The sequence below is a fragment of the Eucyclogobius newberryi genome, unplaced genomic scaffold, assembly GCF_026437365.1.
Source record: "Eucyclogobius newberryi isolate DKJ021-1_F unplaced genomic scaffold, fEucNew1.0.hap1 SCAF_295, whole genome shotgun sequence".
NCBI classification, from domain to species: Eukaryota; Metazoa; Chordata; class Actinopteri; order Gobiiformes; family Gobiidae; genus Eucyclogobius; species Eucyclogobius newberryi.
Genome location: NW_027315940.1, coordinates 77501 through 96643, shown reverse-complemented (window position 1 = coordinate 96643; position 19143 = coordinate 77501). Strand labels below are relative to the sequence as shown.

At 47.3% G+C, this 19143-nt stretch overlaps 1 protein-coding gene across 1 annotated transcript in view; it reads left to right on the top strand.

Moving 5' to 3' along the window:
• Window positions 1–4031: 4031 nt before the first annotated feature.
• The window catches only part of LOC140373440 (citron Rho-interacting kinase-like), a gene marked incomplete at its 3' end in the record, with an annotated part of 87234 nt that continues 72122 nt past the window's right edge, over window positions 4032–19143 (top strand). Inside the window, exons 1-4 of the mRNA XM_072459908.1 lie at window positions 4032–4145; window positions 7753–7897; window positions 13585–13760; window positions 18782–18883. Of these exons, the coding sequence (XP_072316009.1) occupies window positions 4032–4145; window positions 7753–7897; window positions 13585–13760; window positions 18782–18883 (537 nt within the window). The remainder of the gene's footprint in view (window positions 4146–7752; window positions 7898–13584; window positions 13761–18781; window positions 18884–19143) is intronic.

Sequence of the window (19143 nt, the reverse complement as noted above, 5' to 3'; positions counted from 1 at the left end):
AACATACACGACACATGAGCTGAACATACACGACACATGAGCTGAACATACACGACACATGAGCTGAACATACATGACACATGAGCTGAACATACACGACACATGAGCTGAACATACATGACACATGAGCTGAACATACACGACACATGAGCTGAACATACACGACACATGAGCTGAACATACACGACACATGAGCTGAACATACACGACACATGAGCTGAACATACACGACACATGAGCTGAACATACACGACACATGAGCTGAACATACATGACACATGAGCTGAACATACACGACACATGAGCTGAACATACACGACACATGAACTGAACATACACGACACATGAGCTGAACATACACGACACATGAGCTGAACATACATGACACATGAGCTGAACATACACGACACATGAGCTGAACATACATGACACATGAGCTGAACATACATGACACATGAGCTGAACATACACGACACATGAGCTGAACATACACGACACATGAGCTGAACATACACGACACATGAGCTGAACATACATGACACATGAGCTGAACATACACGACACATGAGCTGAACATACATGACACATGAGCTGAACATACACGACACATGAACTGAACATACACGACACATGAGCTGAACATACACGACACATGAGCTGAACATACACGACACATGAGCTGAACATACATGACACATGAGCTGAACATACATGACACATGAGCTGAACATACATGACACATGAACTGAACATACACGACACATGAGCTGAACATACACGACACATGAGCTGAACATACACGACACATGAGCTGAACATACATGACACATGAGCTGAACATACACGACACATGAGCTGAACATACACGACACATGAGCTGAACATACATGACACATGAACTGAACATACATGACACATGAGCTGAACATACACGACACATGAGCTGAACATACATGACACATGAGCTGAACATACACGACACATGAGCTGAACATACATGACACATGAGCTGAACATACACGACACATGAGCTGAACATACACGACACATGAGCTGAACATACACGACACATGAGCTGAACATACACGACACATGAGCTGAACATACATGACACATGAGCTGAACATACACGACACATGAGCTGAACATACACGACACATGAGCTGAACATACACGACACATGAGCTGAACATACACGACACATGAGCTGAACACACATGACACATGAGCTGAACATACATGACACATGAGCTGAACATACACGACACATGAGCTGAACACACACGACACATGAGCTGAACATACACGACACATGAGCTGAACATACACGACACATGAGCTGAACATACATGACACACGAGCTGAACATACACGACACATGAGCTGAACATACATGACACATGAGCTGAACATACACGACACATGAGCTGAACACACATGACACATGAGCTGAACATACACGACACATGAGCTGAACATACATGACACATGAGCTGAACATACACGACACATGAGCTGAACATACATGACACATGAGCTGAACATACACGACACATGAGCTGAACACACATGACACATGAGCTGAACATACACGACACATGAGCTGAACATACACGACACATGAGCTGAACATACATGACACACGAGCTGAACATACACGACACATGAGCTGAACATACACGACACATGAGCTGAACATACATGACACATGAACTGAACATACATGACACATGAGCTGAACATACACGACACATGAGCTGAACATACATGACACATGAGCTGAACATACACGACACATGAGCTGAACATACATGACACATGAACTGAACATACACGACACATGAGCTGAACATACATGACACATGAACTGAACATACACGACACATGAGCTGAACATACATGACACATGAACTGAACATACACGACACATGAGCTGAACATACACGACACATGAGCTGAACATACACGACACATGAGCTGAACATACATGACACATGAGCTGAACATACACGACACATGAGCTGAACATACATGACACATGAGCTGAACATACACGACACATGAGCTGAACATACACGACACATGAGCTGAACATACACGACACATGAGCTGAACATACACGACACATGAGCTGAACATACACGACACATGAGCTGAACATACACGACACATGAGCTGAACATACACGACACATGAGCTGAACATACACGACACATGAGCTGAACATACATGACACATGAGCTGAACATACACGACACATGAGCTGAACATACACGACACATGAGCTGAACATACATGACACATGAGCTGAACATACACGACACATGAACTGAACATACACGACACATGAGCTGAACATACACGACACATGAGCTGAACATACACGACACATGAGCTGAACATACATGACACATGAGCTGAACATACATGACACATGAGCTGAACATACATGACACATGAACTGAACATACACGACACATGAGCTGAACATACACGACACATGAGCTGAACATACACGACACATGAGCTGAACATACACGACACATGAGCTGAACATACACGACACATGAGCTGAACATACATGACACATGAGCTGAACATACACGACACATGAGCTGAACATACACGACACATGAGCTGAACATACACGACACATGAGCTGAACATACACGACACATGAGCTGAACATACATGACACATGAGCTGAACATACACGACACATGAGCTGAACATACATGACACATGAGCTGAACATACACGACACATGAGCTGAACATACATGACACATGAGCTGAACATACACGACACATGAGCTGAACACACATGACACATGAGCTGAACATACATGACACATGAGCTGAACATACATGACACATGAGCTGAACATACACGACACATGAGCTGAACATACATGACACATGAGCTGAACATACACGACACATGAGCTGAACATACACGACACATGAGCTGAACATACACGACACATGAGCTGAACATACACGACACATGAGCTGAACATACATGACACATGAGCTGAACATACACGACACATGAGCTGAACATACATGACACATGAGCTGAACATACACGACACATGAGCTGAACATACATGACACATGAGCTGAACATACACGACACATGAGCTGAACACACATGACACATGAGCTGAACATACACGACACATGAGCTGAACACACATGACACATGAGCTGAACATACACGACACATGAGCTGAACATACACGACACACGAGCTGAACATACACGACACATGAGCTGAACATACACGACACATGAGCTGAACACACATGACACATGAGCTGAACATACATGACACATGAGCTGAACATACACGACACATGAGCTGAACATACACGACACATGAGCTGAACATACATGACACATGAGCTGAACATACATGACACATGAGCTGAACATACATGACACATGAGCTGAACATACACGACACATGAGCTGAACATACACGACACATGAGCTGAACATACATGACACATGAGCTGAACGTACATGACACATGAGCTGAACATACATGACACACGAGCTGAACACGACACACGAGCTGAACATGCATACGTGTGCGGGGGACACCGGGTGCGCGGGGGACACCGGGTGCGCGGGGGACACCGGGTGCGCGGGGGACACCGGGTGCTCGGGGGACACCGGGTGCTCGGGGGACACCGGGTGCTCGGGGGACAGGTGCTCGGGGGACACCGGGTGCGCGGGGGACACCGGGTGCTCGGGGGACACCGGGTGCTCGGGGGACACCGGGTGCTCGGGGGACACCGGGTGCTCGGGGGACAGGTGCTCGGGGGACACCGGGTGCTCGGGGGACACCGGGTGCTCGGGGGACAGGTGCTCGGGGGACACCGGGTGCTCGGGGGACACCGGGTGCTCGGGGGACAGGTGCTCGGGGGACACCGGGTGCTCGGGGGACACCGGGTGTGCAGAGTCGACAGCAGAAGATGAAACACAAACTCACGTGTGACTGTGATGTTCAGGTGTCACTTCGTCATGTTCAAGTTTAAGTATGTGAACCAGGGCGGCGCCAGGTCTGTGTGCTCCGCCTCCGACCACGCCTCCGAGCCAATCACCAGCCGCAGCTCCAGACTCCACCAGCTCTTTCAGGTAAACAACAACACGCTCCGTAAACAACAACACGCTCCGTAAACAACACGCTCTGTAAACATCAACACGCTCTGTAAACATCAACACGCTCTGTAAACATCAACACGCTCTGTAAACAACAACACGTTCTGTAAACAACACGCTCTGTAAACATCAACACGCTCTGTAAACATCAACACGCTCTGTAAACAACAACACGTTCTGTAAACAACACGCTCTGTAAACAACAACACGTTCTGTAAACAACACGCTCTGTAAACAACAACACGCTCCGTAAACAACACGCTCCGTAAGCAACAACACGCTCTGTAAACATCAACACGCTCTGTAAACATCAACACGCTCTGTAAACAACAACACGCTCTGTAAACATCAACACGCTCTGTAAACAACAACACGCTCCGTAAACAACAACATGCTCTGTAAACAACAACATGCTCTGTAAACAAAACAACATGCTCTGTAAACAACAACTACACGCTCTGTAAACAACAACACGCTCTGTAAACAACAACAACACACTCTGTAAACAACAACACGCTGTCAGGTAAACAACAACAACACGCTCGGTCAGGTAAATGACAACAACACGCTCTTTCAGGTAAACAACAACACGCTCCGTAAACAACAACACGCTCCGTAAACAACACGCTCCGTAAACATCAACACGCTCTGTAAACATCAACACGCTCTTTAAACAACAACACGCTCTGTAAACAACACGCTCTGTAAACAACAACACGCTCCGTAAACAACAACACGCTCCGTAAGCAACAACACGCTCCGTAAACATCAACACGCTCTGTAAACATCAACACGCTCTGTAAACAACAACACGTTCTGTAAACAACACGCTCTGTAAACAACAACATGCTCCGTAAACAACAACATGCTCTGTAAACAACAACATGCTCTGTAAACAACAACAACACGCTCTGTAAACAACAACAACACGCTCTGTAAACAACAACAACACGCTCTGTAAACAACAACAACACGCTCTGTAAACAACAACACGCTCTGTAAACAACAACAACACACTCTGTAAACAACAACACGCTGTCAGGTAAACAACAACAACAACACGATCTGTCAGGTAAATGACAACAACACGCTCTGTCAGGTAAACAACAACACACTCTGTAAACAACAACACGCTCTGTAAACAACCACACGCTCTGTAAACAACCACACGCTCTGTCAGGTAAACAACAACAACACGCTCTGTCAGGTAAATGACAACAACACGCTGTCAGGTAAACAACAACACGGTCTGTAAACAACAACACGCTCTATCAGGTAAACGGCAACAACACACTGTAAACAACCACACGCTCTGTCAGGTAAACAACAACACGCTCTGTCAGGTAAACAACAACACGCTCTGTAAACAACAACACGCTCTAAACAACAACACGCTTTGTCAGGTAAACGGCCCCACTCTCTGTCAGGTAAACAACCACACGCTCTGTCAGGTAAACAACCACACGCTCTGTCAGGTAAACAACAACACGCTCTGTCAGGTAAACAACAACACGCTCTGTCAGGCAAACAACACGCTCTGTCAGGTAAACAACAAAAACACGCTCTGTAAACAACAACACGCTCCGTCAGGTAAACAGCAATACACTCTGTAAACAACAACACGCTCTGTCAGGTAAACAACAATACACTCTGTAAACAACAACTCGCTCTGTCAGGTAAACTACAACAAGAGTGTTGGTCTGATGTTTGTGGCGTGTTGGTCTAATGTTTGTGGCGTGTTGTTGGTCTCATGTTTGTGGCATGTTGGTCTGATGTTTGTGGCGTTTTGGTCTCATGTTTGTGGCATGTTGGTCTCATGTTTGTGGCGTGTTGGTCTCATGTTTGTGGGATGTTGGTCTGATGTTTGTGGCGTGTTGGTCTCATGTTTGTGGCGTGTTGGTCTCATGTTTGTGGCGTGTTGGTCTCATGTTTGTGGCATGTTGGTCTCATGTTTGTGGCGTGTTGGTCTCATGTTTGTGGCGTGTTGGTCTGATGTTTGTGGCATGTTGGTCTGATGTTTGTGGCGTGTTGGTCTCATGTTTGTGGCGTGTTGGTCTCATGTTTGTGGCGTGTTGGTCTCATGTTTGTGGCGTGTTGGTCTAATGTTTGTGGCATGTTGGTCTGATGTTTGTGGCGTGTTGGTCTCATGTTTGTGGCGTGTTGGTCTCATGTTTGTGGCGTGTTGGTCTCATGTTTGTGGCGTGTTGGTCTAATGTTTGTGGCATGTTGGTCTGATGTTTGTGGCGTGTTGGTCTCATGTTTGTGGCATGTTGGTCTCATGTTTGTGGCGTGTTGGTCTCATGTTTGTGGCGTGTTGGTCTAATGTTTGTGGCGTGTTGGTCTGATGTTTGTGGCATGTTGGTCTGATGTTTGTGGCGTGTTGGTCTCATGTTTGTGGCATGTTGGTCTCATGTTTGTGGCGTGTTGGTCTCATGTTTGTGGCGTGTTGGTCTAATGTTTGTGGCGTGTTGGTCTGATGTTTGTGGCATGTTGGTCTGATGTTTGTGGCGTGTTGGTCTCATGTTTGTGGCGTGTTGGTCTGATGTTTGTGGCGTGTTGTTGGTCTAATGTTTGTGGCGTGTTGTTGGTCTCATGTTTGTGGCGTGTTTGTCTCATGTTTGTGGCGTGTTGTTGGTCTCATGTTTGTGGCATGTTGGTCTGATGTTTGTGGCGTGTTGGTCTGATGTTTGTGGCGTGTTGGTCTGATGTTTGTGGCGTGTTGGTCTAATGTTTGTGGCGTGTTGTTGGTCTCATGTTTGTGGCGTGTTGTTGGTCTCATGTTTGTGGCGTGTTGGTCTGATGTTTGTGGCGTGTTGTTGGTCTAATGTTTGTGGCGTGTTGGTCTCATGTTTGTGGCGTGTTTTTGGTCTCATGTTTGTGGGATGTTGGTCTGATGTTTGTGGCGTGTTGGTCTGATGTTTGTGGCGTGTTGGTCTAATGTTTGTGGCGTGTTGTTGGTCTCATGTTTGTGGCGTGTTGTTGGTCTCATGTTTGTGGCGTGTTGGTCTGATGTTTGTGGCGTGTTCTTGGTCTAATGTTTGTGGCGTGTTGGTCTCATGTTTGTGGCGTGTTTTTGGTCTCATGTTTGTGGGATGTTGGTCTGATGTTTGTGGCGTGTTGGTCTGATGTTTGTGGCGTGTTGGTCTAATGTTTGTGGCGTGTTGTTGGTCTCATGTTTGTGGCGTGTTGTTGGTCTCATGTTTGTGGCGTGTTGGTCTGATGTTTGTGGCGTGTTCTTGGTCTAATGTTTGTGGCGTGTTGGTCTCATGTTTGTGGCGTGTTTTTGGTCTCATGTTTGTGGGATGTTGGTCTGATGTTTGTGGCGTGTTGGTCTGATGTTTGTGGCGTGTTGGTCTAATGTTTGTGGCGTGTTGTTGGTCTCATGTTTGTGGCGTGTTGTTGGTCTCATGTTTGTGGCGTGTTTGTCTCATGTTTGTGGCGTGTTTGTCTGATGTTTGTGGCGTGTTTGTCTCATGTTTGTGGCGTGTTGGTCTAATGTTTGTGGCGTGTTTGTCTCATGTTTGTGGCGTGTTGGTCTAATGTTTGTGGCGTGTTTGTCTCATGTTTGTGGCGTGTTCTCCAGGGCCGGGTGACACTGAGCATCCCCCAGCCTGGAGCCTGTTCCCTGGGCCGGGAGGAGCTGCTAGAGGCCTTCTTGATGCTGTTCCAGGAGTGTTCTTCTCCTCAGCTCATGAAAAACCAGGATGTGGCTAACTTTGTCCAGAAGTGTGAGTGACAATAACAAACTTGTTCTATGTTTATTCTTCATTCAGCTTTTCTGTCTGTGTGTGTCTGTGTGGGACACTTGTGTGTCTGTGGAACACTTGTGTGTCTGTGTGGGACACTTGTGTGTCTGTGGAACACTTGTGTGTCTGTGTGGGACACTTGTGTGTCTGTGTGGGACACTTGTGTGTCTGTGGAACACTTGTGTGTCTGTGTGGGACACTTGTGTGTCTGTGTGGGATACTTGTGTGTCTGTGGAACACTTGTGTGTCTGTGTGGGATACTTGTGTGTCTGTGGAACACTTGTGTGTCTGTGTGGGACACTTGTGTGTCTGTGGAACACTTGTGTGTCTGTGGAACACTTGTGTGTCTGTAGGACACTTGTGTGTCTGTGTGGGACACTTGTGTGTCTGTGGAACACTTGTGTGTCTGTGGAACACTTGTGTGTCTGTAGGACACTTGTGTGTCTGTGTGGGACACTTGTGTGTCTGTGTGGGACACTTGTGTGTCTGTGGAACACTTGTGTGTCTGTGTGGGACACTTGTGTGTCTGTGGAACACTTGTGTGTCTGTGTGGGACACTTGTGTGTCTGTGTGGGATACTTGTGTGTCTGTGGAACACTTGTGTGTCTGTGGAACACGTGTGCGTCTGTGGAACACGTGTGTGTCTGTGGAACACTTGTGTGTCTGTGGAACAGTTGTGCGTCTGTGGAACACGTGTGTGTCTGTGGAACACTTGTGTGTCTGTGGAACAGCTGTGTGTCTAACACTTGTGTGTCTGTGTGGGGACACTTGTGTGTCTGTGTGGGACACTTGTGTGTCTGTGTGGGACACTTGTGTGTCTGTGTGGAACACTTGTGTGTCTGTGTGGGACACTTGTGTGTCTGTGTGGGACACTTGTGTGTCTGTGTGGGACACTTGTGTGTCTGTGTGGGACACTTGTGTGTCTGTGTGGGACACTTGTGTGTCTGTGTGGGACACTTGTGTGTCTGTGGGGACACTTGTGTGTCTGTGTGGGACACTTGTGTGTCTGTGTGGGACACTTGTGTGTCTGTGTGGGACACTTGTGTGTCTGTGTGGGACACTTGTGTGTCTGTGTGGGACACTTGTGTGTCTGTGTGGGACACTTGTGTGTCTGTGTGGGACACTTGTGTGTCTGTGTGGGACACTTGTGTGTCTGTGTGGGACACTTGTGTGTCTGTTGGAACACTTGTGTGTCTGTGTGGGGACACTTGTGTGTCTGTGGAACACTTGTGTGTCTGTGTGGAACATGTCTGTGTGGGACACTTGTGTGTCTGTGGAACACTTGTGTGTCTGTGTGGAACACTTGTGTGTCTGTGTGGGACACTTGTGTGTCTGTGTGGGACACTTGTGTGTCTGTGGAACACTTGTGTGTCTGTGGGACACTTGTGTGTCTGTGGAACACTTGTGTGTCTGTGTGGGACACTTGTGTGTCTGTGTGGGATACTTGTGTGTCTGTGGAACACTTGTGTGTCTGTGTGGGATACTTGTGTGTCTGTGGAACACTTGTGTGTCTGTGGAACACTTGTGTGTCTGTGGAACACTTGTGTGTCTGTAGGACACTTGTGTGTCTGTGTGGGACACTTGTGTGTCTGTGTGGGACACTTGTGTGTCTGTGTGGGACACTTGTGTGTCTGTGTGGGACACTTGTGTGTCTGTGGAACACTTGTGTGTCTGTGGAACACTTGTGTGTCTGTGGAACACTTGTGTGTCTGTGGAACACTTGTGTGTCTGTGGAACACTTGTGTGTCTGTGTGGGACACTTGTGTGTCTGTGGAACACTTGTGTGTCTGTAGGACACTTGTGTGTCTGTGTGGGACACTTGTGTGTCTGTGTGGGACACTTGTGTGTCTGTGTGGGACACTTGTGTGTCTGTGGAACACTTGTGTGTCTGTGTGGGACACTTGTGTGTCTGTGGAACACTTGTGTGTCTGTGTGGGACACTTGTGTGTCTGTGTGGGACACTTGTGTGTCTGTGGAACACTTGTGTGTCTGTGTGGGATACTTGTGTGTCTGTGGAACACTTGTGTGTCTGTGTGGGATACTTGTGTGTCTGTGGAACACTTGTGTGTCTCTGTGGAACACTTGTGTGTCTGTGGAACACTTGTGTGTCTGTGGAACACTTGTGTGTCTGTAGGACACTTGTGTGTCTGTGTGGGACACTTGTGTGTCTGTGTGGGACACTTGTGTGTCTGTGGGACACTTGTGTGTCTGTGTGGGACACTTGTGTGTCTGTGGAACACTTGTGTGTCTGTGTGGGACACTTGTGTGTCTGTGTGGGATACTTGTGTGTCTGTGGAACACTTGTGTGTCTGTGTGGGACACTTGTGTGTCTGTGGAACACTTGTGTGTCTGTGGAACACTTGTGTGTCTGTAGGACACTTGTGTGTCTGTGTGGGACACTTGTGTGTCTGTGTGGGACACTTGTGTGTCTGTGTGGGACACTTGTGTGTCTGTGTGGGACACTTGTGTGTCTGTGTGGGACACTTGTGTGTCTGTGGAACACTTGTGTGTCTGTGGAACACTTGTGTGTCTGTGTGGGACACTTGTGTGTCTGTGGAACACTTGTGTGTCTGTGTGGGACACTTGTGTGTCTGTGTGGGACACTTCTGTGTCTGTGGAACACTTGTGTGTCTGTGTGGGACACTTGTGTGTCTGTGTGGGATACTTGTGTGTCTGTGGAACACTTGTGTGTCTGTGTGGGATACTTGTGTGTCTGTGGAACACTTGTGTGTCTGTGTGGGACACTTGTGTGTCTGTGGAACACTTGTGTGTCTGTGGAACACTTGTGTGTCTGTAGGACACTTGTGTGTCTGTGTGGGACACTTGTGTGTCTGTGTGGGACACTTGTGTGTCTGTGTGGGACACTTGTGTGTCTGTGTGGGACACTTGTGTGTCTGTGGAACACTTGTGTGTCTGTGTGGGACACTTGTGTGTCTGTGGAACACTTGTGTGTCTGTGTGGGACACTTGTGTGTCTGTGGAACACTTGTGTGTCTGTGTGGGACACTTGTGTGTCTGTGTGGGATACTTGTGTGTCTGTGGAACACTTGTGTGTCTGTGTGGGATACTTGTGTGTCTGTGGAACACTTGTGTGTCTGTGTGGGACACTTGTGTGTCTGTGGAACACTTGTGTGTCTGTGGAACACTTGTGTGTCTGTAGGACACTTGTGTGTCTGTGTGGGACACTTGTGTGTCTGTGTGGGACACTTGTGTGTCTGTGTGGGACACTTGTGTGTCTGTGGAACACTTGTGTGTCTGTGTGGGACACTTGTGTGTCTGTGTGGGATACTTGTGTGTCTGTGGAACACTTGTGTGTCTGTGTGGGATACTTGTGTGTCTGTAGGACACTTGTGTGTCTGTAGGACACTTGTGTGTCTGTGTGGGACACTTGTGTGTCTGTGTGGGACACTTGTGTGTCTGTGTGGGACACTTGTGTGTCTGTGGAACACTTGTGTGTCTGTGGAACAGTTGTGCGTCTGTGGGACACTTGTGTGTCTGTGTGGGACACTTGTGTGTCTGTGTGGAACAGTTGTGCGTCTGTGGAACACGTGTGTGTCTGTGGAACACTTGTGTGTCTGTGGAACAGTTGTGTGTCTGTGGAACAGTTGTGCGTCTGTGGAACACGTGTGTGTCTGTGGAACACTTGTGTGTCTGTGGAACAGTTGTGCGTCTGTGGGACACTTGTGTGTCTGTGTGGGACACTTGTGTGTCTGTGTGGGACACTTGTGTGTCTGTGTGGGACACTTGTGTGTCTGTGGAACACTTGTGTGTCTGTGGAACAGTTGTGCGTCTGTGGGACACTTGTGTGTCTGTGTGGGACACTTGTGTGTCTGTGTGGAACAGTTGTGCGTCTGTGGAACACGTGTGTGTCTGTGGAACACTTGTGTGTCTGTGGAACAGTTGTGTGTCTGTGGAACAGTTGTGCGTCTGTGGAACACGTGTGTGTCTGTGGAACACTTGTGTGTCTGTGGAACAGTTGTGCGTCTGTGGGACACTTGTGTGTCTGTGTGGGACATTTGTGTGTCTGTGTGGGACACTTGTGTGTCTGTGTGGGACACTTGTGTGTCTGTGGAACAGTTGTGCGTCTGTGGAACAGTTGTGCGTCTGTGGAACAGTTGTGCGTCTGTGGAACACGTGTGTGTCTGTGGAACACGTGTGTGTCTGTGGAACACGTGTGTGTCTGTGGAACACGTGTGTGTCTGTGGAACACGTGTGCGTCTGTGGAACACGTGTGCGTCTGTGGAACAGTTGTGCGTCTGTGGAACAGTTGTGCGTCTGTGGAACAGTTGTGCGTCTGTGGAACAGTTGTGCGTCTGTGGAACAGTTGTGCGTCTGTGGAACAGTTGTGCGTCTGTGGAACAGTTGTGCGTCTGTGGAACACGTGTGCGTCCGTGGAACACTTGTGCGTCCGTGGAACACTTGTGCGTCCGTGGGACACTTGTGTGTCTGTAGAACACGTGTGTGTCTGTGGAACAGTTGTGCGTCTGTGGAACACTTGTGCGTCTGTGGAACACTTGTGCCTCTGTGGGACACTTGTGTGTCTGTGGGACACTTGTGTATCTGTGGGACACGTGTGTGTCTGTGGAACAGTTGTGCGTCTGTGGAACACTTGTGCGTCTGTGGAACAGTTGTGCGTCTGTGGAACAGTTGTGCGTCTGTGGAACACTTGTGCGTCTGTGGAACACTTGTGCGTCTGTGGAACACTTGTGCGTCTGTGGAACAGTTGTGCGTCTGTGGAACAGTTGTGCGTCTGTGGAACACTTGTGCGTCTGTGGAACACTTGTGCGTCTGTGGAACAGTTGTGCGTCTGTGGAACAGTTGTGCGTCTGTGGAACAGTTGTGCGTCTGTGGAACAGTTGTGCGTCTGTGGAACACTTGTGCGTCTGTGGAACACTTGTGCGTCTGTGGAACAGTTGTGCGTCTGTGGAACAGTTGTGCGTCTGTGGAACACTTGTGCGTCTGTGGAACACTTGTGCGTCTGTGGAACACTTGTGCGTCTGTGGAACACTTGTGCGTCTGTGGAACAGTTGTGCGTCTGTGGAACAGTTGTGCGTCTGTGGAACAGTTGTGCGTCTGTGGAACACGTGTGCGTCTGTGGAACACTTGTGCGTCTGTGGAACAGTTGTGCGTCTGTGGAACAGTTGTGCGTCTGTGGAACAGTTGTGCGTCTGTGGAACAGTTGTGCGTCTGTGGAACACTTGTGCGTCTGTGGAACACTTGTGCGTCTGTGGAACAGTTGTGCGTCTGTGGAACAGTTGTGCGTCTGTGGAACACTTGTGCGTCTGTGGAACACTTGTGCGTCTGTGGAACACTTGTGCGTCTGTGGAACAGTTGTGCGTCTGTGGAACACTTGTGCGTCTGTGGAACACTTGTGCGTCTGTGGAACACTTGTGCGTCTGTGGAACACTTGTGCGTCTGTGGAACACTTGTGCGTCTGTGGAACAGTTGTGCGTCTGTGGAACACGTGTGCGTCTGTGGAACACGTGTGCGTCTGTGGAACACGTGTGCGTCTGTGGAACACGTGTGTGTCTGTGGAACACTTGTGTGTCTGTGGAACAGTTGTGCGTCTGTGGAACACGTGTGTGTCTGTGGAACACTTGTGCGTCTGTGGAACACTTGTGTGTCTGTGGAACAGCTGTGTGTCTCACACTTGTGTGTCTCTGGTCTCAGTCTCTCAGCTGGTGTGGGAGCTCCAGACTCTTCAGCCTTCTGCTCAGGACTTTGAGCAGCGCGCTGTGGTCGCTCGTGGACAGTTCTCTGAGGTCCGAGTGGTTCGAGAGAAATCCACTGGAGACATTTGTGCGCTCAAAGTCATGAAGAAGGAGGTTCTACGCACACACCACAATGTAAGCACTACTTTGTCATATACAAGCTGATGTGTACTTTTTGTTTGGCTTACAAACCTAAAGACATGTTCTGCTTGAACTCATGAAAAGGGGGCGGGGTTTACCTTGTGTTGTGCTCAATGGTCTTATACTGAGAGTCATGTGGTGCCTGAGGTTCCTGTACAGGTCTTATACTGAGAGTCATGTGGTGCCTGAGGTTCCTGTACAGGTCTTATACTGAGAGTCATGTGGTGCCTGAGGTTCCTGTACAGGTCTTATACTGAGAGTCATGTGGTGCCTGAGGTTCCTGTACAGGTCTTATACTGAGAGTCATGTGGTGCCTGAGGTTCCTGTACAGGTCTTATACTGAGAGTCATGTGGTGCCGGAGGTTCCTGTACAGGTCTTATACTGAGAGTCATGTGGTGCCTGAGGTTCCTGTACAGGTCTTATACTGAGAGTCATGTGGTGCCTGAGGTTCCTGTACAGGTCTTATACTGAGTCATGTGGTGCCTGAGGTTCCTGTACAGGTCTTATACTGAGAGTCATGTGGTGCCTGAGGTTCCTGTACAGGTCTTATACTGAGAGTCATGTGGTGCCTGAGGTTCCTGTACAGGTCTTATACTGAGAGTCATGTGGTGCCTGAGGTTCCTGTACAGGTCTTATACTGAGAGTCATGTGGTGCCGGGGGTTCCTGTACAGGTCTTATGCTGAGAGTAATGTGGTGCCTGAGGTTCCTGTACAGGTCTTAAACTGAGAGTCATGTGGTGCCTGAGGTTCCTGTACAGGTCTTATACTGAGAGTCATGTGGTGCCTGAGGTTCCTGTACAGGTCTTATACTGAGAGTCATGTGGTGCCGGGGGTTCCTGTACAGGTCTTATGCTGAGAGTAATGTGGTGCCTGAGGTTCCTGTACAGTTCTTATACTGAGAGTCATGTGGTGCCTGAGGTTCCTGTACAGTTCTTACTGCAGATGACGCTTGAGTCATGAGGAGGAAGTGAAGAATCCCTGGGTCAAATCTGTTCTTACAACATGGAAGGAGCTGATCAGAACAAATTAAACACACATGTTACAATCTTAAACTGGTAAAGTTTTATGACCAAAGGTTTTGTACAAATAGAACTGAGCTGAGACTCAAGGTCTGGAGGACAAAAGGTCTAAAGGTTTTTCACCAGATGTAAAAGAGAATCACATGAAAAGCTTTGATATGTTGAAAGAGAAACAGACTTTTATAGGTCTAAAACATACCGGGGGGTGTATTCTAGTATAGATCTATAGGTTGGAGGGTGTATTCTAGTATAGATCTATAGGTTGGAGGTGTATTCTAGTATAGATCTATAGGTTGGAGGTGTATTCTAGTATAGATCTATAGGTTGGAGGTGTATTCTAGTATAGATCTATAGGTTGGAGGTGTATTCTAGTATATATCTATAGGTTGGAGGTGTATTCTAGTATAGATCTATAGGTTGGAGGTGTATTCTAGTATAGATCTATAGGTTGGAGGGTGTATTCTAGTATAGATCTATAGGTTGGAGGTGTATTCTAGTATAGATCTATAGGTTGGAGGGTGTATTCTAGTATAGATCTATAGGTTGGAGGTGTATTCTAGTATAGATCTATAGGTTGGAGGTGTATTCTAGTATAGATCTATAGGTTGGAGGTGTATTCTAGTATAGATCTATAGGTTGGAGGGTGTATTCTAGTATAGATCTATAGGTTGGAGGTGTATTCTAGTATAGATCTATAGGTTGGAGGTGTATTCTAGTATAGATCTATAGGTTGGAGGTGTATTCTAGTATAGATCTATAGGTTGGAGGGTGTATTCTAGTATAGATCTATAGGTTGGAGGTGTATTCTAGTATAGATCTATAGGTTGGAGGTGTATTCTAGTATAGATCTATAGGTTGGAGGTGTATTCTAGTATAGATCTATAGGTTGGAGGTGTATTCTAGTATAGATCTATAGGTTGGAGGGTGTATTCTAGTATAGATCTATAGGTTGGAGGTGTATTCTAGTATAGATCTATAGGTTGGAGGTGTATTCTAGTATAGATCTATAGGTTGGAGGGTGTATTCTAGTATAGATCTATAGGTTGGAGGGTGTATTCTAGTATAGATCTATAGGTTGGAGGTGTATTCTAGTATAGATCTATAGGTTGGAGGTGTATTCTAGTATAGATCTATAGGTTGGAGGTGTATTCTAGTATAGATCTATAGGTTGGAGGTGTATTCTAGTATAGATCTATAGGTTGGAGGTGTATTCTAGTATAGATCTATAGGTTGGAGGTGTATTCTAGTATAGATCTATAGGTTGGAGGGTGTATTCTAGTATAGATCTATAGGTTGGAGGTGTATTCTAGTATAGATCTATAGGTTGGAGGTGTATTCTAGTATAGATCTATAGGTTGGAGGTGTATTCTAGTATAGATCTATAGGTTGGAGGTGTATTCTAGTATAGATCTATAGGTTGGAGGTGTATTCTAGTATAGATCTATAGGTTGGAGGGTGTATTCTAGTATAGATCTATAGGTTGGAGGGTGTATTCTAGTATAGATCTATAGGTTGGAGGTGTATTCTAGTATAGATCTATAGGTTGGAGGTGTATTCTAGTATAGATCTATAGGTTGGAGGTGTATTCTAGTATAGATCTATAGGTTGGAGGGTGTATTCTAGTATAGATCTATAGGTTGGAGGTGTATTCTAGTATAGATCTATAGGTTGGAGGTGTATTCTAGTATAGATCTATAGGTTGGAAGTGTATTCTAGTATAGATCTATAGGTTGGAGGGTGTATTCTAGTATAGATCTATAGGTTGGAGGGTGTATTCTAGTATAGATCTATAGGTTGGAGGTGTATTCTAGTATAGATCTATAGGTTGGAGGTGTATTCTAGTATAGATCTATAGGTTGGAGGTGTATTCTAGTATAGATCTATAGGTTGGAGGTGTATTCTAGTATAGATCTATAGGTTGGAGGTGTATTCTAGTATAGATCTATAGGTTGGAGGTGTATTCTAGTATAGATCTATAGGTTGGAGGGTGTATTCTAGTATAGATCTATAGGTTGGAGGGTGTATTCTAGTATAGATCTATAGGTTGGAGGTGTATTCTAGTATATATCTATAGGTTGGAGGTGTATTCTAGTATAGATCTATAGGTTGGAGGTGTATTCTAGTATAGATCTATAGGTTGGAGGGTGTATTCTAGTATAGATCTATAGGTTGGAGGTGTATTCTAGTATAGATCTATAGGTTGGAGGGTGTATTCTAGTATAGATCTATAGGTTGGAGGTGTATTCTAGTATAGATCTATAGGTTGGAGGTGTATTCTAGTATAGATCTATAGGTTGGACTTGTATTCTAGTATAGATCTATAGGTTGGAGGGTGTATTCTAGTATAGATCTATAGGTTGGAGGTGTATTCTAGTATAGATCTATAGGTTGGAGGTGTATTCTAGTATAGATCTATAGGTTGGAGGTGTATTCTAGTATAGATCTATAGGTTGGAGGGTGTATTCTAGTATAGATCTATAGGTTGGAGGTGTATTCTAGTATAGATCTATAGGTTGGAGGTGTATTCTAGTATAGATCTATAGGTTGGAGGTGTATTCTAGTATAGATCTATAGGTTGGAGGTGTATTCTAGTATAGATCTATAGGTTGGAGGGTGTATTCTAGTATAGATCTATAGGTTGGAGGTGTATTCTAGTATAGATCTATAGGTTGGAGGTGTATTCTAGTATAGATCTATAGGTTGGAGGGTGTATTCTAGTATAGATCTATAGGTTGGAGGGTGTATTCTAGAATAGATCTATAGGTTGGAGGTGTATTCTAGTATAGATCTATAGGTTGGAGGTGTATTCTAGTATAGATCTATAGGTTGGAGGTGTATTCTAGTATAGATCTATAGGTTGGAGGTGTATTCTAGTATAGATCTATAGGTTGGAGGTGTATTCTAGTATAGATCTATAGGTTGGAGGGTGTATTCTAGTATAGATCTATAGGTTGGAGGGTGTATTCTAGTATAGATCTATAGGTTGGAGGTGTATTCTAGTATAGATCTATAGGTTGGAGGTGTATTCTAGTATAGATCTATAGGTTGGAGGGTGTGATTGATATGGAAAGCCAATAAGATCACACTCCACTTCGGAGCGGCGTATTTTCCGACGCTTTTACAAAATAAAGGAATGCTTTTAACGCCGTCTGACGTTACGCCGTGCGCCGTAAACGAGCGCTGTAATTAATGCCATACGCTGCTCCTAAGCGGCGGAGTGTGATCATATTGGCTTCACATATTATCGAGCGTCATGGGCGCTCAGCAGAAAGTACTACAGCGCTCGCACGGATGGTGCCGTGGTGCTTTTCACAGGCGGCGCGTGCACAGTTATCTTAATACCTGGCGGTATCTTTTCAGCCTGGCGGTCCGGCGGGGGCCCGCCGGAGCATGGGGGGGGCCCGCCGGAGCATGGGGGGGGGCCCGCCGGAGCATGGGGGGGGGCCCGCCGGAGCATGGGGGGGCCCGCCGGAGCATGGGGGGGCCCGCCGGAGCATGGGGGGGCCCGCCGGAGCATGGGGGGGCCCGCCGAAGCGGAGCATGGCGGCTGAAAGCCCTTAGCGAGAACACTGATGTACTCATGTAGTATTTATAGATTTACAGGACTTTGTGAGTTTGAGACATGTGGCTGAACATGTCAGTTCCAGGCTCCACCACAAGGGGTCCCTCAGTGTCAGGGGTCCCTCAGGGTCAGGGTCAGGGGTCCCTCAGGGGTCAGGGGTCCCTCAGGGTCAGGGGTCCCTCAGGGGTCAGGGGTCCCTCAGGGTCAGGGGTCCCTCAGTGTCAGGGGTCCCTCAGGGGTCAGGGGTCCCTCAGGGTCAGGGGTCCCTCAGGGTCAGGGGTCCCTCAGGGGTCAGGGTCAGGGGTCCCTCAGGGGACAGGATTCCCTCAGAGTAGTTTGCATCAGATCCAGCACTACAGTATAGAAAGTGAGAGCGCCTCCTGGTGGAGCAAATACATGTTACAGTTACACAGGTTTTGTTTGTGCTGTTCAGGGCGTGGTCCATGAGGAGGAGCGAAGGATCCTGTCTCTGAGCTCCAGCCCCTGGATCCCACAGCTGCTGTACGCCTTCCAGGACCAGCTCCACCTTTACCTGGTGAGAAACACTGCTCGCTGTGCAGATGCAGGCTGCTCACTGTGCAGCTGCAGGCTGCTCACTGTGCAGATGCAGGCTGCTCGCTGTGCAGATGCAGGCTGCTCGCTGTGCAGATGCAGGCTGCTCGCTGTGCAGATGCAGGCTGCTCGCTGTGCAGATGCAGGCTGCTCGCTGTGCAGATGCAGGCTGCTCGCTGTGCAGATGCAGGCTGCTCGCTGTGCAGATGCAGGCTGCTCGCTGTGCAGATGCAGGCTGCTCGC